At 38.9% G+C, this 26,159-nt stretch overlaps 1 protein-coding gene across 1 annotated transcript; it reads left to right on the top strand.

The window, feature by feature from the left end:
- The first annotated feature begins 4,547 nt into the window (after positions 1–4,547).
- On the top strand, positions 4,548–26,046 carry LOC109427343 (uncharacterized). Its single transcript, XM_062845047.1, has 7 exons — positions 4,548–5,366; positions 23,976–24,572; positions 24,632–24,697; positions 24,760–24,834; positions 24,937–24,996; positions 25,673–25,792; positions 25,855–26,046. Exons 1-7 carry the CDS (start codon positions 4,890–4,892, stop codon positions 26,044–26,046), a joined length of 1,587 nt encoding a protein of 528 aa, XP_062701031.1. The 5' UTR covers positions 4,548–4,889.
- Positions 26,047–26,159: the final 113 nt, after the last annotated feature.

Raw genomic sequence — 26,159 nt, 5'->3', positions numbered from 1 at the left:
GGTATCAGCTGCACTTCGCTGACGTCAATCGGTGATCCTTTCGAACATGCGGGATGCAATGCGACGGTGCCTTCCGCGACTACCTTCATCACACCCTTGTTCGCAGCGAAAATTTGTCCATCGGCGTTGTGTACATCGCTTAGCAACGACTCGTTCCTCGTGAGATGACGACAGGACCCCGAATCGAAATACCAGTCTTCGGCTTCATCCATCGCAGCAACCGATAAAATGGTGCAAAAAGCGTCGCCCTTTTTGACACTTTTCTTCGCTGGTTCCTTGGAGGGACAAAATCGAGCGATATGTCCAAATCTTCCACAGCTTCGGCATTTCGGACCCTTCGACGGAAACTTTTCCACACCGCTTGGCTTGCTTCTTCCTGGTCCTCTGGACACGAACGCCGGATCGACACGCAAATTCCCAACTTCGTCCTTAGTAGGTTCCACGGCTTCCCACAGCTCTTCGACTTCCAAAAACGTGCGAAGCGCAAACTTCCAGGTGTGCCAGTTTTCACGACCGATGAGCCGCTCGATCGCTGGCAGTCCGGGGGAAGCGAGTCCGTTACCACCTCCGTTCATCTTCTTTTGCTTCTTTTGAAAAAATCTTGAGATCCGGAACTTTCTAATTTTCTTCTACGTACCACTGCTGGCCCATAACCTATTGGGCAGAGAATAGGAAACACGTCTTGTCTCGTGTGTGGACGGTACTAAAGTGAAAATTTATTTCTAATGTCTTATTCTAAGTTACAGGTCATAGGTTGCTTCGACCCAAGTAACACACTTGTCACCGAAGAGTCACGGCGGCGCAGGTTTTTGTTGCGCATAAGGACTGTTCAATTTATAAAACGGACAACTTTCTTGTGCGATATGTTTTTTTTATTTTTCAATAAAATCATTATGAGTTTTTTGCATAACTTTCTATAGCTATTCTCAAATGTAGGAAAAATATAACATCAAGCAAAACGGTCTTTATTGTGTAACTTAAGCGGTTTTCGTAAAATATCAATAAAAACCCATTTACCAAAATTCGACATAACTTTCCACATACTTAACATGCACATTTTCATGAAGTTTTTAATGTATTGGAATATTATACTATCCTACTAAAGGTAAAGCTCAATAGTTGGTCAGTAATGATGCACCAAGCAGTCTCCAGCTTGATATAGTGAGATGCCTTGTTTTCATAGAAATTATTAAAAAATGTTCATTTAAGTCCTGTGTTGCAATAGCATCACGGATTCGGCTAAAAATTTGTCCAGAATAGTCAAATATTGCTCTATGAATGATACAGAAGAAAAAAATACTTTTAATTGCATTTTTCATCAAAAATTTAATCCATAGAGATGGTCATATTAAAAAAAACTCATACTTTTTGCTCCATTGATGCAGATTTTCGACTCTAGCGAATCTTGTTATTCATTATTTTCAACAAAGTTGGTCCTATGTTATTGTACACCTAATTTAGTAATAATCGGATACAAAGTTTTTATTTCCAACATCATTGTTATGCAACATTTGCAATAGGTTGCATTGTTATTTGGAAGAACCTTCAAAGAACGAAACTGTTTTGATTACTGTGTCTGTAATGGCGCACAGTAACCAAACCAACAATGCTATTAAGAAGCAGTTTTCTGCATTTAAAACCACATCATTCCCGCTTTCTACTGGATGCTTAAAAAAATTGATTATTTAATATTTTCATGCTCTTTTTGCATTACAATTGAATTTTATTCAAAAAATCGAATCTCACTTGAGACTTTAATATCTCAACACTTAATTTTCCAATTGAGTTTAAATTTTGCCAGAATGTTTATTGCTCATGCTGCTGCAGCATGGCACATACTTTTCTGGTATTAAAAACGATATACCATATGTGAACAGTGATTTTATATATATTTTCAATTTTCCGCAATCGAAAAATTCACCTCATTTAACACCTGGTCGATTTTCTATGAAATATAACTATTTTTATTCGACTCAAAAATTATTATTATAATGAAAGATGATGTACTGAACAACGAAGCAAGGGTGGTTAAATTTGAACAACGCGTCTTCTTTTTTTAGCCTTGTAAAGTTGTCCGTTTTATAAATTGAACAGTCCTTAAGTCACTATGACTTTCTTCTAACAAATCAACACTTACTTGTTAGAAGTAAGTCACAGCAACTTCTGCGCAACAAAAACCTGCGCCGCCGTGACCCTTCGGTGACAAGTGTGTTACTTGGGGATACGTTCTTCAACAATAACGTTGCAGAGAATCTGGCTCGGCTTCAATAACGTCTTCGTGGTCATTAGAGAGTTTTCAGGGAGTTTCCAGAACGCCTTAAAAAGGGGGTTTCAAGAAGTTGTTTTAGGCATTTTGAGGGCCTTCCAAGTAACAATGAATGCTGAACAGTGAGATTAATAGTTGAACTTTGGCTGATCAATGGTGTCAGAGACTGAATACAATGACAGCTGAATATTGGTCTGAAGTATGGCTTGTTCAACGTTTTAAGTCAGCAATCCATAGATGGCTGAATATAAAGTTGAATACTATAGTATTCATCTGTATAATCAGCTTTAAAAAATACACCAGTATGTAGAAATAATCATCTCTTGTTAAACCGTCAATTTTTGACAATTGACCCAAACAAGTTTTTTGTAGAGTCCACATCGCTTCTTCAGCCTCAATACAGGCTTAGGTCAACTCATGTTCTTGATTGTTCAGATACAACAAGTAATGCTTTCGTGTTCAAGGATATGCATACAATTGTGTGTGGTGTAGTTACTGAATGTGAAACAACAAGAAATCCCATTGCAATTTTGCATACAAACTTTAGAGGCACAAATCTAACGAACGAAGCATCAAACCAAGCTGCACTTGTTAATCCTGGCTTTGCTCACTTGAAAAAAGAGGCAAATTTTCCGAATTGAGCGCATTTGTTTTAGATTTTTTGATATTGGTGCTCTTGAAATCGTGAGCAAAGGTCCAAGTCAGCAATTGTGGCAGCTATATATGTATTCTCTGATGTTTCTCCTTAAGTGAGTGACCATAAATCAGGAGGCCCGAGTTCAATTCCCAGTTTTCCCATTAATTAATTAATACATTCCTAAATATCTCTTCCGGAAATAAAAAAGCCGCAAATGGTATATATAATGCAACGATTTTTCTTACACAATAAATAAAATTGATTGAGTACTTATTAAGCCTTTCAATGAACAACAAATCAGCTATAGGTTGAATTTTGGTGATATTCAAAATTAGATGTATAGGAGCTGAATAAATGATTATACCTCTTGTGCTTAGCTCTGCTTTTGTTCAAATTAAGGATGCATTGAAATAGTTGGAAAAACGTTTGTACAGCATAAAATTGTTACCCGGGCTTCCCAGAGGATAAGGGAGCTTTTGATAGCATTACAGGGGCGTTTTAAGAGGATTTCAGGAGCGTTTCAAGGGGGTTTATAGAGCCATTTAAAACGAGTTCCAAGGGGTTTAAAAGACATTTGAAATTGATTATGATATTTCAAATGGATGAGATTTCAAGAATATTTCAAAAGGACTATAGAGGTTTTAGGGACGCTTCAAGGCATTTCAGGGTCGTTTCAAGACATTTTCAGGGTTTTTGTGAAGGGATCTCTGAAAATCTTCGGAAAATTTCTGAAATGGCTTTGAAATTCCCTCCTAAACTTCCACGGACCCCATGAAACGCACCGCAGACCCTTCAAAACTCCCGAAAACGCTTTCGTAACGCCTCTTAAATTCCTCTGAAACTTCCTGAAATGCCTATGAAAACACCGCTGAAATCCGCCGAATATGCTCTAAATCTTCCTAAAAACCTCCTGGACCCCCCTAAGCCCCTCTCTTAAACGCCTCTAAATCTTCGTTTAAATTTAAATTTAAAAATGTTATTTGGATCAGATCTTTATTAGTATAATCATTGCATTGCTTAAACAATTCTGAAAAATCCGTATAGTTCTAGACCGCTGTGATGAGGGGCGCCCCTTCTCGTGGTGAGACTCTAATCTAGGGTACCGATGCAAAACAAAACACTTGGAACTAAATCGGCTTGTGATGTGAACTATTGATCTTTTGAACTATTTCATCGCAAACTGCTTCATCGTTGCATCGGTTGTGCATTGCCAGCCAGCTACCTCTGATGACCATGCTCACAACTAAGCAGCATCAGGGCCGTGCAATTAAATGAGAAAGAAAAATGATCAAGTAATAATCTTCGGAAGCTTGCACAAAACGTAATGGTTGAAAAGGTAATTTGTGCATCAATTATTCAGAATGGAGAAAACTAGAAATAAAAAAGCGAAAACACACAAGCAATTGACATGGATGTTCGTTCAATATATGTAGTACTGTTCTCAAGTTCATTAAACTTTGATTAGGCTTGCAAATTTCCAAACATTTGCACTTGGACGGATTTGCATAACAATTATTCCACCGGCCGCTCCATACACGCGCTTCATCGACGATTTATGCACAATTTCTTGTTAACATGTTCTTTTGGGGTTTTAATGTGGTGGAGAGTTGTATGAATAACATTATCGACAGCGGCGGCGGCTGGAAGCTTCTGGCTTACAATCACACGCAACGAGTGCCCTTCGTGATACGCCAACCATGGAGTGAATCCACGCAATGCGAACGATTCTTGAACGATGTGTAGACAACTGAATCCGATCAAGCGTGAAACATGGCAGGGTAGAACTCTTCGATGTCACTGACTGCTGTTTGGTCTTCTTCATTCATGTCATTTACTGACGGAATGTGATGCCATCCGACGTCTATCTTATGATTAGGGATTGCTTCATATCCTTCTTTTCCGTTGGAGTTTTCCCTATAAATTCTGAACAATTGTCAACTGCGCTGTCAGTCGTTAACAACCTATAACCTCCGCTATCGTGTCGCGATGAAGTTCTTGTGGTTAATCGTTCTGTTCGTTCACGGTGAACTCTCTATCCTAGCTCTACCTCATCCCCAAGTGATGGTCACCCAAATTCCTTCCCCAAATCGAGTGACCCCAGTGCCAACCTTTCGACAACCAGCAAATTCCTCGACCACAGCATCACCTTCTCTCGCGGCACCCCCATCGCCCTCACCCTCCACCATGGAGCAAGACCTGAAACGGGTGGCCATGCTGGGGATCCTCTTCGGAGCCGTCCAAGGCGAAGCCGCCATGGAGCGGAAACTGAACCGGCAGCTGCAGGACCTCAGCCGGACCTTCGCGGTGTCGAAATTCGACGCCAAGACACGCAAGGTGGCGGCCCTCGAGCGCACCATGGAACGGGACCAGGTGGCCATCGGCATTCTGAACGGTGCGCTCGATTTGGCCACCAAAATGATGACCTACGAGCAGTACAGGCGTGAAATGAGAAAACTGTCCGAGGTATGTGTGTGTGTGGACTGTGGGTAATTAATGGGGGAAAACAGCACGCGCCATTATTGTCGTGGCGGCGCCGGTGGTGATTCGATTGTGCGCGGATTTGAATTGGTTTAGGAACGATTAATTAGGCAGACCTGGCAGCGGGAGGCCAAAGTGTTCGTGTGTCCAACCAACGAGGTATTTATGGAAAGTGGAAACCGAATTGGATTAGTGCACGGCGATTGGGTTCGAAATAGGTTTTGGCATGCAACAATGCAGGCGTGTGGCAGAAATCGAAAATTTTCGGCAGAAAATTGACAGACTTATTTAGAAAGGAAGTTTTTTTGTTTGAAGGCTGTGTGTGATGTAATCGATAAATTAGCGGAACGTTCACTTGAATGATGGGTTAGATTAAATGTATAACTTTTCGAATCCATTATTCAATAACCGCAGCATTTGAATTGAATGGCTGAAAATTTACTTCAAATTTTACTTATTGTCAAAGAATTTATATGATCAGTATAGCGCATAAGAGCGAACTATCATATACTAAGGGTATGCGGTATGGGATTTTTTCAAGGCGAAACGAAACGAAACGAAATACAAAAGTTCTGATACGATGCGGTACGAAACGAAACGGAATTCAAAAATGTTTCGTGAGATCGATACGAAATCCGAATTCACTCGATATTTTTCGAAACGAAACGAAATTTTCGTAAAAGTTTCGCGAAATTTTGCAGTTACATAATTTTTTGCGAATTTTTACTGCGTGTTTGTGGTAACGTGTATTGAGGTTCCATAAATATTCTCATTCCATAGCTTCATTTGCTACTGTGCTATTTATATTTTTACTATTTTTCGCGACGTATATTTAAAATTTAATTAATTCCACCAATAACCTGACAAGATTGCTTCATGCATAATGCATGCTCTAATGCCGTTTGTTTATCAGAAACATGAAGCAATCATATGGAAACCTCAGCCAGATGTTTTCCAATCAAGCTTTGTTGGATAGCGTAACTTCTGGAGAAAGCCTAAATCTAATCCAAAATTAATAGATGATTGAATTTATCGAATAATACAAGTAAAAGTCACATAGAAATTGAAAAAAAAAATATTTAAGAAATGTGTGCGGCACTCACTAAATATGAAGGCATCCGCAAACTTATTCGAAAAATATAACACAATCCTCTCTAGGTATAAGGCCAAAACTTCAACCAGATAGATCTGGACTCGAACCTGGTGAGATGATTAAAGTGCATGCCGGATCTTACGGGTCAAATACCACTCCCTAAAGACTTCGGGTCTTTCGATTCAAGCCTGTGGGTCCCGAAATAAACTAGCCTAGGGCTTAACATATTGTTACAACAGTTGAAGAAAACAAGTGAAAAAAGATTTTTTAGAACTTATTCAAAATCAAAAGTAGGCATTGAATAAAATGGAGCTGAAAGTTTGCAACTTGATAAGTTTGGGAAATGATCGAAATTTAAAAAAAAAATATAATAGCTTTAAAAGAATCCTTTAGCAATGAAATCTTCTACAGCTCTTCTTCTATTCTGGGCGAATAGGGCACTGCACTGTTTTGATTTTGTATGGGACTTTGACGTTTCGTGGCCTTGTTGTTTACAAAATTTCTGTAAGAGTGAAAGAGAAGGAGAGATTTTCATGCAGTGCCCTATAGTTGGAAAAAAAATTAGACCAAAATATTATTGATGGCACGCTATAAGACCAATTTAGTACAAAAGTTGACTGTGCATATACGTTGTTAGAGTTTGTTATGCTCATCTTACATTTTGACATTTTAAAATCACTGCTGAAATAAATAAATAGTTTGAAACACCGTGTATAACGCTTCGTCATACAGATTTGATTGTAAAACTCTTTCAAGAGTTCAACTGCAAATTTATTGGAAAAAAAAATTCTCCAGAAATTTTACCATGTATTCTACTTTCTACCGATTTTTTCTTAATCGATTTCCCCTGGAATTTCCAATATTTTTCTTAGATATATATCCTGGGAGAGTTTCCATGTTATCTTATAACTTTTGCTAGTGCATCCCATACCCTGTATCATCATAATTAACCTAATATTCTCCATTAGTCTAAAAAATCCTGTTGGGAATCTAAACTGAGGACAGAAACTTTACTTGCTTTTTTTTTGCATTTGGTTCTATCGGAAAATTTAATCAAAATATTATGTATGGTCCCTCCTCCTCTCCTCTTCTTGGCGAAACGTCCTCACTGGGACAAAGCCTGCTTCTCAGCTTAGTGTTCTATGAGCACTTCCACAGTTATTAACTGAGAGCTTCCTCTGCCAATGACCATTTTGCATCTGTATATCGTGTGGCAGGCACGAAGATACTCTATGCCCAAGGAAGTCAAGGAAATTTCCTTTACGAAAAGATCCTGGACCGACCGGGAATCGAACCCGTCACCCTCAGCATGGTCATGCTGAATACCCGTGCGTTTACCGCCTCGGCTATATGGGCCCTCTATGTATGGTCCCGCATACAGCAAATGTTAAAAACATACCTATTGAGCAAGATGGTAGCTGCAAGATAAGGGACCATCCATAAACCACGTGGTCATGTTGGTGGGGAGGTGGGGAGGGTTTTGTTTTGGGCGAAGACCACGGTCCATACAAATTAAAATTAAAATGCATAAACGAAAGACCACACGGGCGGTGTTTCGGAATGTCCAAAAAAAATGACCACGTGGTTTATGGACAGCCCCTAAGAGGCATATTCGATATTTTTTTGTCTTTATTTTAGAGCCTGGGAGTGGTTTGTCTTTCGTTATTTAAGATGTTTTTTAACACTGTTCAGTAATTTGAGATTAGCAAGATTTTCGATAAATGATATGTACATTTAGAATCTATGACATTTCGTCGAATGACATTTGGTCGAATGACGTTTGGTCGAATGACATTTGGTCGAAAGTACATTTGGTCGAACGGACGTTTGGTCGAATGGACATTTGGTCGAAACCCATATAATGGAGTAGGAAACATATGACATTTAGTCGAACGGACAATTCGTCGAATGGACATCTGGTCGAAAGGCACTAACTGATGAAAAGACACTAGACCAGCCGATGACAAAAACCGCTAGATAAGAGTTATGTGCTTAGCAGGTAGGGCAGTCCGCGCACTGTTGTATTTCCGACTTCAGCTTGAGTAGGTACGTTCCGAATACTCAATAGGGAGGTGCGTACCCAAGGTGGTAGCCCCTTGAGCGCCATGTAGGCAGAGCAGCCCCGGTAAGGAAGCCTGTTTTAAACCGTCACCTACCAGAAAAAATGCAAAACTAGAGAAAACGGATTGATTTAACGGCAACAGACCAGGCAACGATTTACGGATAACGATTGGAAAATCAAATCTTGGAACGTGAGAACTTTAATTCGACCCACACGTCTTGCGCACCTGGCTCGTGAACTGCAGAATGCCGACGTTAATGGGGCTACTATTCGCAGATCAACGAAAAAAAAAAACTTTTGTTGAACCTGTCATTGGAAAACTATCATTTCGTTACCAACAATATTGCTCTGCAGCTTGTGGCATTCGCTGCTAGAGCAATGCAAATCAGCAGTATCTATTTACTTCGTACGTGAGAATGTCCGAAAATACACCTAGCGATACCCGAATGATGATACTTGCTTGCAGTGCATGATACTACCATAAGAGGATAACATGAAAAAAGTGACGCGTTCAAGTTTAAACTCGGCACGCTGCGATCAGACATATTTGAAAATTCTTCAGTTGGAAGTTGGAACGCATGATACCCTGGTATCCTCAAAACTGAAATGGTTATATATCTGCCATTTTTTCAAAGATTTGAATAATCTTGGGATTCGATTCAGAAACTTATGTTTTATTGAGAGCTTATCCGAGTGAACCGGTCTGATTACCGTGGTTTTCGGAAAATCCGGATTTTCAGGAATATGTTCAGCATGTCAGCTACAATAACCATCAAAGATCATAAACCAATAAACCAATCAGTCTTGTCATCAGTCCATTGGTGGGCTATTCCAGAAAAAAAAATCTCAAAAAGTCATGGCTATCAATAACATTTTCTTACACCTCATCCCCTCTCAACCCCACAATGTATTGACGGGTTTTCTGAAACTCCGGGTGACCGGACCAGTTTATTCGCATAACATATCGATAGAGTAAGCACATACACTACCCGTCATAAGTATGGACTCACAAAAAGTATTGCAACAATATTGCATCACCCTGACTCACCTCGGTATCTCCAAAACCTGAGGACTTACAAAGATGCTGTCTTCAGCAAAGTTATTCAGAAGACCAAAAGCAACAGCTTTTCTGAGGGCGGCATTTTTGTAGGTGAACTGGTTTCAGAGCTATCGAGGTGAGTCAGGGTGATGCAATATTGTTGCAATACTTTTTGTGAGTCCGTACTTATGACGGGTAGTGTATGAGTTCGGAGCTGAATCGGTATCTGAACGGGCGGTCTTGAGCTCTGACACGCAAGTTAAATTTCTACTGCGTTTCAATCAAAACATTGAAAGCATTTATATTAAATATTTTCGACTCGTGTTCAGTTCAATTGCAACACTACATGAAAGAACAGCCTATGTTTAAAAGAAGGAAAAATATCAGATGAAAAATCTGCATCTTCAACATATGAACATAGTAAAATCAGGAAACTTGAACAAAACCCCAGAAGGTATAACCACTGATGAAAAAAATCAGCAGTTGATACATGACGCAATGAAATGAGTAAACTTGAAAGACCAGCCTATGTTTGAAAGAAGGAAAAATATCTAAACAAAATGCATCAGCTAATGAAGAACAGCTTGTGTTCAAAAGGAAAAATTTCTTATGAAACATTCAGCAGTTTGTACAGCGTACAGGAAAACGATGTTGGGGTCAATATGATCCAAACAGGCACGCTGAACGTGCATTACGCCATCGTGGTGCGAAAAACCGAACATCCTAGGAGGGTTAATAAATGTGAAAGAATAGCCTATGTTTCAAAGAAGGAAAAATACATGAGAAAAAGGCAGCAGCCATAACATTTAAACATAGTACAAATACGAAACTTGAAAGAATAGCCTATGTTCAAAAGAAGGAAAAATCATCAATAAAAAAATCACAACCATAATGTCCACTGTCAGCACAAATAACAAATTTGAAAGAACAGCATATGTTGAAAAGAAGGAGAAACCTTTGATGGAAAAGCCAGTATGTGCTACACAAAAACGCAGTGAAATTATGAAACTTGGAAGAAGAGCCAATATTAAAGATAACGAGAAACCTTCGATAGAAAATCAACTACTTCACCAATCCCAACGAAAACTACATTGCAAAACAAGTTATTTTAATAATAAACACCCTTGAATGAAATATTTGCTGTTTAATGTTTGATATTATTAACATGATTAAATTGCTTTACAACTTAACGTCTATTCTTTGTTGGGTTTTTCGTCACCGTTGAATTTTATGTTTCGAGATTTGTTGATTTTTTTTCGGTGAAAGCATATTTTTCGTCCAAACATACTTTCATCCCAATAAGTTCAGTAACAAATAAATTCAGATACCCAAATCTAGAATATTTTTTTCGACTTAAATCTCTTTTCATCGGTTAGCGCCTTTCGACCAAATGTCCATTCGACGAATTGACCATTCGACTAAATGTCATATGCTTCTTTTTCCACAAAATGGGTTTCGACCAAATGTCCATTCGACCAAATGTCCTTTCGACCAAACGTACTTTCGTCCAAATGTCATTCGACCAAACGTCATTCGACCAAATGTCATTCGACCAAATGTCCTAAAGCCGTACATTTACACTATGTATTTGTTCTCGAAATTTATAAGACATTCCGCGGAATTCCGTTTAATTTCGTCAAAATCTATTTTTTGTGACGAAATTTTTAGAATTTGGCGAAACGAAACGAAATTCAAAATCATAAATTTCGCCTAGCTGAATTCCGTGGAATTCCGCGGAATTTCGTTTCGAGTTGTATTTGGCGAAACTTTTCGGCATACCGCATACCTGTATCATATACCAATAATTGGTAACAATTTATTTTCTATCTACTGTTATTTTTGTTCCAGTGATAATTATACACAATTCAACCATTATATACGTGTCGCTATTATCTTATTTTTAGATGTTTCACCTCATGAATCTCAAATTTGATACACAGCTCTTCTGTCCTTAAAGAAGTTTCCCTTCGAATTCCTCTATCGATTATCTCACCAATTCTTCCAAGGATTTCTTCATTACTTTATTCGAAAATTTCTTTAGCAAGTCGTCCATAAATCTCTTCAGACCTTCAGAAAGGCCTTCAATGATTCCTACAAGTGATGTTGAACAGATTTTCTTCGGTAATTTTATCCAGGATTCTTTCAGGAATTCTTTCGACGATTGTTTCCTATTTTTTTTCAAAGGATTATCAGGAGTTTCTGCAAAAAACCTTCAAAAGGGCATCTACTTGTTCTTCCGGGTAATTCTCATAGAAATCCTTAAGCAATTCCTCCACGGTTTTTGCAGGAATTTCTCCAGAATTTCTTCGAAGAATTCCTCTAAATGATTTCTTTAGGAAATTCTCCAATAACTTCTTCTTTATGGTTCGACATTGGCATTGGAACTTGGCCTGCCTCTTTTCAACTTCTACAGTTATTAATTGAAGGGCTTTCTTTGTCTGTCATTGCATGAATTTGTACATTGTGTGGCAAGTACTATGACACATTATGCCCAGGGAGTCGAGACAATTTTCCTGGCCTGAACGGGAATCGAACCTGCTGTCTCCGGATTGGCGATCAATAGCCTAAATCACTAGGCTAACTGGAGATCTCTATCTATTGAACAAGTTCAGTATTGCCAGTATTCTTCATAGAATCGATCAAGGATTAATTCAGAAATTCGACGAGGATTCCTCTAAGAGCATAGAACTGAGTTTCTCCCTTCAGAACTCCACCATGGATTTCTTCTATGATTTCTTCAAGAAATTCTCAACAAATCCGTCTAACCATTCCAACAGGAACTCTTCCAAGGATTCTCTCGAGAACTCCTTCACGGATTTCTGGATAACTTTCAACTTTTTATTCAGGAAAATCTTTTGAAATCGTAGATGCGTTAATTGTCTTTGCTCCGGCAAGACATATACTAAAATTGGAACGATACAGAGAAGATTAGTAGAGGTTTATGCCATAAAAGTTCAGCTTATTTGACGCAGTGGCTTAATTTCTCCAACAGGGGAGGAAAAAAATAAGAGACGTTAATCTAAGATTTTGGAGGTAACCTCCATGGTTCTTTTGAAATATTTCTCCAAATATTCAATTAAATATTCATTTGGAATTGTAAATTGCTGTTTTTTTTTTAAGAATGCTGCCAAAGATACTTTCAATAATTTTTCCAAATAAATGTAATTTAACCCAAAGATTAATTGAAGAAAGATTTAAATTTCCGATGGAATTCATGCAGGAAGTCTGGTCCTGCATGAATTCCATCGGACATTTTAATCAGGATTCCTAAGTGGATTGCTTCTGGAAATTCGTCAAAAATTAAGACTGAAGAATTTCTCTAAGTATTCTTCAGAAGTTTCTCCAAGGATTCATGAAAGAATATACTGAAGGATTCTTAAAAAAAATCTCAATGCACTTCTTTTAGTGTTCCAACAATAATATCTTCAGGAACTTCCTTCAGGGAATATACAAGAACTTCTCCAAGTATGTAATCCATCTCATTTTCTCATGCATTGTACCAGCAATTCCTCCAAAGATAACTTGAGAAATTAACCCAGTGACTTCGGTAGCTTCTCAAAAGACATTATCAGAAACTCCTCCAAGAATTTCCTCGTGAATTCCTCTACGGAATCGTTCACACATTTTTCCAAATATTCTTTCATGAATATCATTGTAGATTCAAAGATTACAGCAGAGTTGTCCTTTAGAAACTCTTTCATGGCTTCTCTCAAAAATTCCTCCACGGATTCCCCAAAAGGATTGCTTCCGGAATTCATACAAGGAAACATTCAATAAATCCTCCAAGGGTTTCAGGAACGATGATTTGTTCAGAAACTCTTCCAAAAATCTCCTCGAGCATTGCATCACAATAGTATTCCAGAATTCCTGCTGTGGTTTTTTTTTCGAAAATGCCTGCAAGGCTTTCTTTAAGTATTTCTCTACTGCACATTTGACGTATTTATGAGTTCCATAAAGTACTCTTCCAGGAATTCCTTCAAGAATTCCTTTTTTTTGCTTCAACAATTTACCCAGCATTTTTAGAGGAATCTAACAGAAATATCTTCGTTAATTCAATCAGTGAATCTTTCGAGGATTCCTTCGAAAATTTCTTTAAAGGATCTTTCAAAAATGTTTCAGAAATTCGTTCAAAAATTCTACAAAACTCCCCCAAAGATTTAGTTCGGGATTTCTTTGGGATACTAAAATAATTGCTACAAAGATTTATAAGGATTTTTTTTTTTCAAAGACTCTTTTAAGAATTCCTCCAGTAACAGCATAGTAGATCCCTTCAAATGTTTCATCAGGAATTCTTTAAGGTTTTCTGAAAATTCTCGACTCGACGGTTCTAACAAAAATATAGCATAATGAAAACAAATAACCTAAAATACAGGGGATACTCAAAATAACTGGGACAGGTAAAATTTTCACTTTTAAAAAAATGTTCAACTCGCTGTAACTTTTTGAAAAAGGCATCAAATATTCTCAAATTTTTACTGTAAGTTCATCAACTAGTTGTGTATCAGTGGTTCAAATTTGGAAAAGATCGGGCTATTCTTCACGAAGATATAAAGATTCTTGAAAAGGGTATAATTATTCGATAGCCAACTTTGAGCTTTTATATCTCCGGATTCAATGAACTGATTGCAATGAAATTTTGACCATTCATGACTTATATGATGAACTCTTAAAAACGTTTAACTTAACTTTAAATTTTTAACAAGAGAAAAAGTTATAACGATTTCATTCATTTCACGATTTTTTAGTAAATTCATCAATTTCTAATATGCATCCCATTACTTTCTCAATTTATTAGTGGCTATGTTGTAACTTTCCTTCAAAACACATTTATATATAAGTCATTTAGAGGGAAATTAATTGAACTATAATTTGCATCTTGAATTTTGAAACGATGTTGAAGTTTTGGATAATTTGGTGTTTTATTAGAAAAATAATCTAATCGTTATAATTTTCTTCCGTGTCAAGAATTTTAAGTTAAGTCAAAGGTTTTTCATAGTTCATTATACAAGTCATGATTGGTCAAAATTTCATTGCATTCGGTTCATTGAATCCGGAGATATAACAGCTCAAAGTTGGCTATCGGATAATTTTACCCTTTTCTAGAATCTTTATAACTCCGTGGAAAATGGTCCGATCTTCTCCAAAATTGGACTACTGATACACAACTAGCTGATGAACTTACAGTAAAAAATTGAGAATATTTGATGCACTTTTCGAAAAGTTACAGCGAGTTGAACATTTTTTCAAAAGTGAAAATTTCACCTGTCCCAGTTATTTTGAGTAACCCCTGTAACTAAATGCACAGTGATCCAGGTTCCAGTTATTTAACCCTTCAGCACGCGCGCTCTTGTTCAAAGTAAAACACTACCAAAAAAAGCTCGCTCGTCGGAAGTTTCAGAGCATTTTCAGGCTGGTTTCAGAGACATTGGGGAGGATTTGGAGGGTCTCAGTCGCGTTACATTCAAGAGGGTTAACTGGGATTTTGGAGGCATTTCAGGAAGTTTTTAGCGGGGTTCAAAAACGTTACGTTCACAATATCTTTTGAAACACCCCTGAATGCCCTTTGATTTAAGGATGTTCTTGAAACCCCCTGATACGGTTATGGCATGAAATGCCTTGAAACACCCTTGAAACCTCTGTAATCTCATTGAAACGCCCTTGAAATCATCATAAATAATTTGAAACCCCTTTCGAGGCTCTTAGTATGCTACAGAAACCCCTTGAAACACTTCTAAAATGCTTTCTAATGCACCTAAAACCTACAGGAACGTCCTTAAAATATATCTGCAACTCTCTGAAATTTGAAATGCCCCTGAATTCTCCGTAATCCCATTAAAACGGTAACAAAACTTGACAGGGTGCCCCATAAAGGCTCTTGAAAGCCCTTGAAATAAACCCCTGGAACGTCCCTGAATCTCCACTGAAGCCGGAACACCCTTTTTAGGCTCTCTGAGAACTTTCTGGAAACCCCCTTAGCCCCATTCCCTTATTAAACTCCAAACTTAGTTCTTACACTGAATTCCCTCTTTTTATGCATTTTTAATTCATGCACTCCCAGCCATGTGCATGAAATAAAGAGGTTCCAGTGTGTTTAGACACATATGGCCGGGGTTCTGCTAAACCGAACTAAGCTCCAAAAAATAATTCCGAGATAATTAAGCTTAAAGTTCAACCACTCACAAATAAACAACAGCGGAGATTATTTGAAACTTTTCCGCACATAGGTGACTTACAAGCCTTCTTTAACCATCAGAAATGAAGAATACATGTAAATTATTTGAAATCATTGATATAATTACATTTTATTCCTTGGTACTTTGCACTCAGTTCACTCTGGCTGAACAAAAACATTAGAAAGTGGTTTATAGTTCAGTTTGGCTGAATGTGTTTTTTTGTTTCAGATAAAACCAGTTGGATTGTGAAAATTATCTTGATTTTTCATCGTCTATCAAGTTGAAATTGATATCACTCCCAATTCTTTACATGAATCAAAGAGGACGTGTATAGTATGGTAGCACGAAGGTCTCAAAATAGTTTGAAATATGAACGGCGGAAGCCCTCCCAGCTCAGCCCTTCCCACCCATGCTTTTTTTGCATGCCCTGAGGTTCTGAGATGTGAATGTGGAGCAATTTGTGTACTTCAAATTTATGCTGGTCGCCGAAAACCATGAAAATGTTCTGCCAAAGTGCACCAAGTACAAAAAAAGTTTTTAAAAATGTGAAAAAGATTCGAACTTGGATCATCTGAGCTGAGTGATAACCAAGCGCGTTACCTCTAGGTCATATTACCTTGCTGAAGGTCTGTCGTTAAGTCTGAATCAAGTTCTAAACATTCTTCTCAAGGATGGTTTTAGTGAAAACGCCATTTTTCGATCAGCCAAAGTGAACCAAGTGTTTGATTTTTTTTTAAGCTTTATTATTCTAATTAGCCTTGTTGTACAATGACGGCTCCCGTGTTCAATTACCAGTTACGACATAACGCTTGTATTAAAAACCAGTTGGTTTTTGTATTCTTGAGAATAAATTGCTCCTAAAATGCTGTGGACTTGGTTCGGTCTGGCTGAATATGATTTGGAAAGATGGCGATCAGCGCCATCGAAACATAATTGATTCCTCCACACCCATATTTCTAATAACGTGTTCATTTCTCTCACATATTGTTACTATGAGTCGGTTAGAAGTTAGAAATCTGACGGTGATGAGGAGAACTTGAAATGTTCATCACCTGGACCAAAACTAAAATATTTTGTTGATTTTATCGAATGGTTTACAATTCACTCTGGTTGGATGCAAAATAATATTCTGTATGTTCTGCCAAACAGAATTTTTGAATTTACTCCGCGAAGAGCTGTCAGAATAACTGGATTTTTACATGGAAGGAAGATCATCATTTTCTTCACCCAATGGTTAAGAAAACTCAATTTTTCAAAAAATGGTCTTTGGTTCGGTTTAGCAGAACCCCGACCATATGGTCTTCTACAATGAGAAAGCCCTCATTCTAATCTACATGAAAATTGAGGTGGTCCATATTACCAACAAAATTGGAAGCTAAACTGTTTTGTTCGCAAGAATAACCATATGCTTTCTTCGGAAAAATGATAGATCCAATAATTTTGGGATACTTTGCTGAACCTAGTTTTTGTGTAGCTTATAATTTGACTGAATTAGAGCTTTTTTAAAATTAACTTTAGGGTGGCGTAAAACAGTTTTGTAGTTGTAGCTTTCTCAGTTCTAATTAGTCATCTAAGTCGCCCAAGATACACTTATAGAGCATTTAAAATGGCGCTTCAAATTGTCTGTTCGTCGTTATCTCCTTGGATTTCAGTATGACGGTTAGCGTCACCAAGCGTATAACCGTACCATGGCATAAGAATGAGGGATCGATTCCCGCTCCGAGTGATAGAACGTTTCGCAAGAAATGTCTCTTCCTCGTGTCCACTGGTGCACGTAATATGTGTCATGTCCGTTGTCTAGTGTTAAGTTTCGTTCAGTCTGTACAGTTTTGGCTGAAGTCGGTGGCCATGTCTTTTTATTCAAATGTTGATGATACGGGTTGGGACATAAATAAAACTTATCGCTCAGCAGCATTAAAAAAAGAAATATGTTTCTAAAACGAATCATTGAATTGCAGTCAGGAACCTCCGGAAGGCCCCTGTACCCCCTGAAATTTTCCTCAGACATTCAGATACTCCCTGAAGACCCCTACAACAGTCGTGAGCAAGTCCGTGCACAAGGGGGAGGAAGGGGGGGGGGGTGGTGGTTGTGTATTAAACCCCTACATTTTGAACGCTCCATACACTGGCGCCCCTCCGCCTTTTGCCGATATTGGGAAAAAACCCTCCCTTGGCGCCACTTCTGTGCACGGGCCTGGTCCAAAGATCTTCAGGCTCCACATACCTCCTGAAACTCCCTCAAACGCCCCTGAGACCTCTGGGTACCCCCATAAAATCCCCTGTGACCACTTTAAACACCTTTGAAATCCTCGAAGCGCCCCTGATACTCCCTCAAATCTCCTGCGACTCCCTGAAACGCCTCTGAGACCCCCTGGAACGCCACCAAGGCCTGCAAGTCAGTGGTGTCATCGAGGTTACTCCAAGTTAGTCACTGCCAGCTCTTGAGATCAAAACAATGTGAAACAAGGTATTGCTCCGCCCTACTAGATGTATGCGATTTTTTGCCATTACATATCTGTAAGAAAAGTTACTTATATAAGTTTTTCATTTTTGCTCTGGGAACTTGCACGTCCAGAATAAAATACTCTGTGACACTGGCACTTCTTCCAGGAATGCCTCGACACAAAAGTGTTTACACAGTGTAAATTAAAAGACGTTGCTTCAGATATACTGTTATGCCGTTCATCAAAGTTCTTTTAAAGTTTGTTCGCTACTTCACCACAATAACATTCTCACAAGTTGTTCTTCTAAAAGGCTATCACTATGATTTATTCTTAAAATTAGTAACGTGCACTTTGTTCTTAAAACATATATATTTACTTAACTTATCGGTTTGCGAATTTCAACCTACATAAACAAAGACAATAACGAAATTGTAGCGATCTTGTTTGATGAACGATTAAGCAGATAGACTGATGTGTAATGACTGTTGTCGAAAATGAATACAAACTGCTCTCTGCTAATTGCTTATCGACCTAATTGCATGTCATCTGGATGCCGGTGTGTGACTGCTGTTTACTGTACGCGACAGCTTTTGAGCGTCTCAATAAGCTTATAAATGAGCAAGAGATTTCAACACAAAAGAAATATTTCACAAATTTACATAGATATTCCTCTACTGGCTCTTTAGAAAAATCTATCAAATATTCGTTCGGAAACTTTTTCAAGATTCAGGATTTTCTAAGTTTTTTTTTAGTATTAATTCAGATGTTTCAATGATTTTTTCTCGAAAATTTCTCAAAACATATTTTTTTAAAAAGACACTACACCGTCTTCAGCCAGAGGCTGCACAGACTGAACATTACACTAACACGAGACAACGGACAACACACATAACACCCAGTGACCCAATGGAGAATTTTCCGTTTGACGAAAAGTTTTCCCCGACTGGAGCGGGAATCGAACCCGCACTTCGAGGCTTACGAAAAGCTTAGACGACTGGTGCCGCTAACCGTACGGCCACGAAGCCCACTATTTTGAAAAATATTGCATGGATTGGAAAATAGTTCCCTTTAGAATTTTCTTCAAAGTTCTGCATAGCATGAATACTTGCACAAATCTAAGATGGAGTTGTAAAGTTGTAAATATTCATTAACATTGCTGATGTTGCTACCATCCATAATATCCACTCAGCCCCACACACCTAGCCAAATTTTTGTAAGCATTCATATTTCAAAAAGTTGGTAAATATAATTTTGCTCAGATCTGAAGCAGTCTCCAATATATGAGAAGATGTTTAGTAGAATTTCATAAAACCTCCCTTGGATTTATTCCAAAATTGCTCCAAAAATTCCTCTAGAACTCTTTTATGAGTTTCATCAGAAACTCTCCATAGATTCTTTCCAAATCATCCACAGATTTCTTCGGAAATGCTTTCAGCGATTCCTTTTAAAAAACAAATAAATCAGGATTTCGCCAGAAATTTCTACAAGGATTTTTTTTTAGAAAATATTTCACGTACTCCTTCCGAAATTCATCCAAAAATACCGTCAAACGATCCTCGAAGAGTTCTATAAGAGAAATCCCTAGAAATGAGTCCAAAGATTCCTTTAATAAATATTACATAGAAATTACTCCAGGAGTTCAATCTTATAATCTACCCAGCGGTTTCGCCAGAACATCTGTTAAAGATTTTTTAAAGAAATTTCTCCAGGATATTTTTCAGATATTTCGTCGGGAATTTCTCCAGAAATTACTGCAAAAATTCTTCTGAAACATTGATTAGGAAAATTGTAGATTTTTTTCTACAATTCTTCGAAAATGTCTCCAGAGATCTTTACAGAAGCATATCTAAGCGTTTTTCAGGAATTCCTACAAGAATTTCTTCTGAAATGCGTTCACAGATTACACAGAATACACGGTTCTAGGAATCCCGGCAAGGGTTTCCTGAGGAGTTTCTCCGGGTATTTCTCCAGCAAGTTTTTCGGAAATTGATAAAATATATCTGGGATTTTTATGGATGTCCCTTTAGAGATTCAAGAGATCTTCCTGAGATTTCTACAGAGATTCTTCAGAAATTCCTGGTCGGGTTGGCTCTGAAACTTCTCCAAAAATGTATCTAAATTAATTCCAGGGATTTCTTCAGGAATAGCATGAATCTCTTCAAAATTCTTCGATGAAGTCCCAGGTTACAATTTCTGGCTGTAGAAACGTTTTTCCAACCACTTTAAAGCAGCCTTTATTTGAACAATAGCTGGGCACAAGTGGTATAATCCTTTAATCAGTTCCTAAACATCTAATATTGGTGATTTTATTCAACCTTTAGCTGATCGGAGGTTCTCTCAATGGCTGATTTAAGGCTTAATATGTGCTTAATTAATAATCAATCAAATTTATTTATTGTGATTAAAAAAACTCTTTCGTAAGCATATTTTCATTATTTGCGGCTACTGCGGATATACTGGAATGTAAAAATAATCGATGTGAAAAACTGGGAATTGAACTCGTACCTCCTGATTCATATCCACTTACTTAAGTAACTACACCACACACAATTATATACAGATCCCCGAAAACGAAAGCATCACTTGTTGTGTCTGAATAATCAAGAACACTAGTTGAACTGAGTCTGCATTGAGGCTGGAGAAGTGATGCGAACACTACGAAAACTTGCTCGGCACAGCTGTCAAAAATTATTTGAATAAAGGTTGAACAACAGATGATTAATTCTGCAGTCTGGTTAATGTTTTAAAGCTGGTTACACAGATGAAGAATATTCTATACAACTTAATATTCAATCATTTATGTATTGCTTAATTAAGAGGCTGAACAAGCCTTTCTTCAGATCAATATTCAGCTGCCATTGTGTTCAGCCACTAGCACCACTAACCAGCCAATGTTCAGCTAATAATCTTTCTGTGCAGCATTCATTGTTACTTGGGGTTTTTTTCTGAAATTCCTCTAAAATTTTCTCTAAAAATCTTTGAGCAATTTCTGAAATAGTCCCTGGAGGATTTCCTGAATGAATGTCCAGGAGAATACCTGCACAAAGCTGCATAAAATGCCTCGTTAGAAAAAAAATCAAGAGAAACTTTTAGCGAGACTATGGAGGTTATTGCATGGAAAAATTGAATGGGAAATTTTTGGAGGGATTCTTGGAGAAATTCGTAGAGGGATTCCTGAAAGAATCTAAAAAAATGTCTTAGAAGCCCCAACAGAAGTTGCAGAAAAATATACTATGGAATCTCTTTATGAAATTTATCAATAAATTTCTGAGGGTTGTTTGAAGAATTTTGAATGAATCTTTAGAAGAACTCCTAGAGATTCTTAGAAGAATTTCTTGCAAAATTTTCTGAATGGAGTAGTATACAGAAATCCCTGGAGGAAGAAATTTCTGAAGGGTATCCTGCAGAAGCGAAAAAAATCCTGAGGAAATTGTTAACAGCATCGCTGAAGAAATTTCTGGAATAAATAAATTTTTGAGGCAATCTGCCTAGAAGTATTTACTGAAAAAAACCTTTGCAGATAATCATAGACGAATTGTGTAGGAGGTGCTGAAAGTTTCTACTGATGTCGGGTTAGCCGTCATCAATGACAAACAATGCTTCAAACCTGCGACACTACAATTAAGGCTTGTTGTCTGTGTTGCCTAACACTCAATCGAGTGAAAAGTGCCGGACATCAGATCGTCAGAAAGCCTTGACTGATGTTGGCGTTGTTGTAAATTGTATAACCAGAACCAGAGGCCATTCAATTGATATCCTGAGGGTCATTCGCATATTACGTAAGTTTTGGGTATTTTTGTGGCGTTCCAGTCTTTTCGGGGATAAAAAATAACTATTTGTTTTCTATTTCCAATGTTTCGATCCTTATTAGATCTTCTTCAGGGAATCTGTAATTTTATTGGACGTATACATTGGGTTTTAACACGTTACACAACACAACACATACCGAATAAGTTGTTGTTGTTTTTTCGTCTAGTAGTTGTTTTTTTTTCAAACACTTTAACAGTCATTCCTTGTTTTTGCTATAAAAAAGTTATTGTTAATTAAGGAAAACCTAATTGTCACTTGCTAGTTACAAATTTGTCCGTTTTTTGGACCCGCAAAACCTTCAAAGTTCGGTAACCAAACGTATTGACACAGACAATCTGAACGTAGTCTACACTGGTCTACTTCACTCTAAAACAAACCTCCTCCTCTCTCCTCTTCTTGGCGTAACGTCATCACTGGGACAAAGCCTGCTTCTCAGCTTAGTGTTCTATGAGCACTTCCACAGTTATTATCTGAGAGCTTCCTCTGCCAATGACCATTTTGCATACGTATATCGTGTGGCAGGCACGAAGATACTCTATGCCCAAGGAAGTCAAGGAAATTTCCTTTACGAAAAGATCCTGGACCGACCGGGAATCGAACCCGTCACCCTCAGCATGATCATGCTGAATACCCGTGCGTTTACCGCTTCGGCTATATGGGCCCTTAAACAAACCTAAACAAAACGAAAACGAATAACCAAAATAGAACCAATGTAAACATGACACGAACCAACCACACAGACACAATTATAACCGACCATACAACCTACGAATAGAACGAAATTTAAACTGTCATTTGGAAAACTATTCGCATATGTAGTGGATTACGGTCTGATTACCCCATAAAATCCGTGATCACGTCTTCCCTCGGATAGGAAGCCGTAGGTCCCGGCCCATGTGTTGATGGGTTCGATATGTAGGGTCCTCAGGTGTGGTGGCTGTCTCCATGGGGCGTCGGAATTTAAGGCTTAGCTCCTAGACCCAGCCGACGTAAAACACAACTGGTGCCGAACGGTGCTATTTGGCCAGAAAGAAGAAGAAGAAGAAGAAGAAGAAGAAGAAGAAGAACAAGAAGAAGTCTGATTACCTGATCAGTTGTTCGAAATTTGAAGGTTTACCGGTTCCAAAAAACGGACAAATTTGTAAGCAGTAAGTGACAATTAGGTATTCCTTAATTAACAATATTTTTTATAGCAAAAACAAGGAATGACAGTTACAATGTTTTAAAAAACAACTACTAGACGAAGAAACAACAACCTATTCGGTATGTGTTAAGTGTTGTGTAACGTGTTAAAAACCAATGTAGACGTCCAATAGAACTACAGATTCCCTGAAGAAGATCCAAAAAGATCGAAATGTTGGAAATAGAAAACATATAGTACTTTTTGAACCCCGAAAAGACTAAAACGCCACAAAAATGCCCAAGAAGTCTACCAAACAGTCAATGTTAGTTGTCAATGCTATTGATATTACGTAACGTGAAATTTCCCAATTTAAGACCGCCTCCGGCACGTAACAACTTTTGTATGATAAGTTTTAAATATTTGTATGGAGCGTAACACAGCGGTAGACCCCCATACCCCCTCACTTAGCATTATGTAATATGCGTCTGAATCTAAAATGAGTGGCTGCCTATCCAATTTCAGCTCGAAATGTTTGTTGATATTGAAACTTCGCCCCTCAGAGCAGTGTCATGGAGTCCCATGGCCGTTTCCAAAGATCTCAGAGAGGTTTCAAGGGATTCCATGGGGTTTCAAAGCGGTGTGTTTGGATGTCATAGGACCAATTCAGGGGTGCCAGGGGGTCTCAGGGGCACTTGGAACCTTTTGAAATGCCTCTGAGCCCACTTGACACCCCCTTCTTCTAAGCTCTCTGGAAACTTCCTGGAGTTTCCGAGGTGAACCAGCTGAGAGAAGAAAATAACGCAATTGTAGACGAAAAAAATCATTCAAATACATTTTATTCCACTTCCAGCGCGCAAAACAAACTGCCGGAGCATCGCTTCCCCTACTGCGGAAAAATCCCGGCACGATCAACCCCAACCAGACGGACTACGACCTGAAGCAGATCAAACGTGAGGTCAACCGCCACATCAACCGGATGCGCAGCGGCCTTTCGACCAAGATCAAGGAAACGGTCCAATATCTGGAGAGTCACGATGCTCTGGCCACCATGGATCAGGTGGATGCGGCAGCGGTTAAGGCTAAGATCACGATGGGCGGAACGAATAGACTGCCGGACTACAGCTTCTACGAAGCAGTGGTCCAGAGGGATCTGGAGAACCACATCGATGCGTTGTTCCGGCGAAGGCAAGATGCTGACGATGAGGGTGGCGAGGGTGGCGAGGGTGGCGAAAATGGTGGTGATGGCCCGGCGAAGGGAAAGGACAGCAAGGAAAATGGTATCTCGGTTTCGTTGGGAGGCGATGGGGATGAGTCCGAGTCGGAATCGGAAGAAGAGATGCCCGGTGGGCTGGTAGGATTGATTGCTAATTTGAGCGGTGGAGACGAGGGCTCGGATGTTGGAGCACTGGTGGGGGCGCTGTCGGCTGCCATTACGAATATCTTCGGCGTAAGTGTTGAGATTGGTTATATGTTATTTGATTTTGTAATGAGAACGTTTGTTTACAGCCTGACGGACTAGACGTGCCTGGACTACTGGGAACAGGTGCAGGTCTGCTTGCTGGATTACTCGGGGTTCGTTGAGATGATTTTGATCGAAATTCGAGTTGTTGGACCTAATTTGTGTTTTCTTCCAGGGTGACGAAAACTTTGGAAAAGTGCTGGGAAGCTACGTAGGCATTGCTATCGAGGGATTTTCGGGCGGAGGCGCTGTAAGTAGTTTCATTTATATGTATTCTGTGTAGAAACAATAGAATTCTTTTCGATTTTAGCGTAGTTCTAACCGACCATCAATTCGCTTTAACAATTCACAGGACAACAACGGAGCCTTCTTTGGAAACTTTCTGGGATCGGTCATTGCCGCACTTAGCTCTGTAAGTAATGAACCTTTGCTCCGAATCGCAATCTTATATCAATTAATAAGCCCAGTCGTAACCTGAAGTGGTCCAGTTAAGTTTTTTTACGATTTGACGGGCATATATCACCTCAAATGAAACAGCGTTCAACTATAATTTGACATTTATGATGGACACCAAACAACCTCACCTCGCTTCGACTGCGAAAGAATGGCAAAGACTACGACTTAGTTTTAAGTGGTCTCTACTTTTCTTAGTGCCTGTAGACCGGTGCGGCGTAGCAGCACCAGCTCACGTCTCTCCCGAGCCGACAGCAGAATTAGACAAAGCAAAAAAGAACCACGTCGAAAGGCACGATGCATATAATTTACGATAAAATGATGAAACCATGTAATCGGGCCTGATGAGTTTTTGCCAAGCCAGCCAGTGCCGGCAGCAGCGAGTGCGGCGTTGGGGCAATAGGGCAGTAGCGAAGTGAAATTGGATATTGCTTTAAACGCATCGGAATAGGTTGCGTATGGAATTACCCTGGGAGATGCGCGCACTGACTGCTCGGGACACAAGTGGTGGCCAATGCCTTCGACGGCGGTGATGGAGATGTTGTTTGTTGCCCTTCTTCAGAAAACGCAATGCTGCGCAATAACAATATTGATTGAATCTTTATTTCATTTTTGGCACTTTTCTGCAACTGTAGGATCCTGATGATGAAAACCTTCCTCTAAGGCCGAAGCTTTTCATTGACAACTTCTTCGCGGGACTGCAAGAAGCTAAGCGGAAGGGTGATCCGGAGGCGGAAGGTGCTGGACAGCACAAGGTGAGTTCTAGATGTTTGTTACAACTCATTCAATCAATTAATCCAAACAAATCATTCCAAAGGGATCGGACCTGTTCGGCTTCATCGGTAACATCGTGGCATCGATCGTCGGTGGTGTCACCAGTTTAGTTCTCAATGCATCCCTCGGATCGTCCGGTGGATCCTCCCAGGGCTCGGCAGATGCTTCCGGAGCATCGTCGGCCGGCAGTAGCGGAGACAGCTGCAAACATCCTTGCGATAGTCTCGCTCTCTAACTAGGTGAACAAGCGTGTAGTGTGCCATGTGATTTCCATATGTACCTTAACCAATTAAACAATCTGTAGATAAATTTGTTGTTCAGTAGGTATTAGTTTTGCAATGCGTCTAT

This window comes from Aedes albopictus, chromosome 1 (genome assembly GCF_035046485.1).
Source record: "Aedes albopictus strain Foshan chromosome 1, AalbF5, whole genome shotgun sequence".
NCBI classification, from domain to species: Eukaryota; Metazoa; Arthropoda; class Insecta; order Diptera; family Culicidae; genus Aedes; species Aedes albopictus.
This window is presented reverse-complemented; position numbering and strand designations above follow the sequence as displayed.

Excerpts from the sequence above, each read along its gene's own strand:
- LOC109427343 (XM_062845047.1), top strand. The coding sequence starts at position 4,890 with ATGAAGTTCTTGTGGTTAATCGTTCTGTTCGTTCACGGTGAACTCTCT. Across the intron at positions 5,367-23,975 it reads AAATGAGAAAACTGTCCGAG|CGCGCAAAACAAACTGCCGG; the intron begins GTATGTGTGTGT and ends TTCCACTTCCAG. Across the intron at positions 24,835-24,936 it reads GATTTTCGGGCGGAGGCGCT|GACAACAACGGAGCCTTCTT; the intron begins GTAAGTAGTTTC and ends AACAATTCACAG.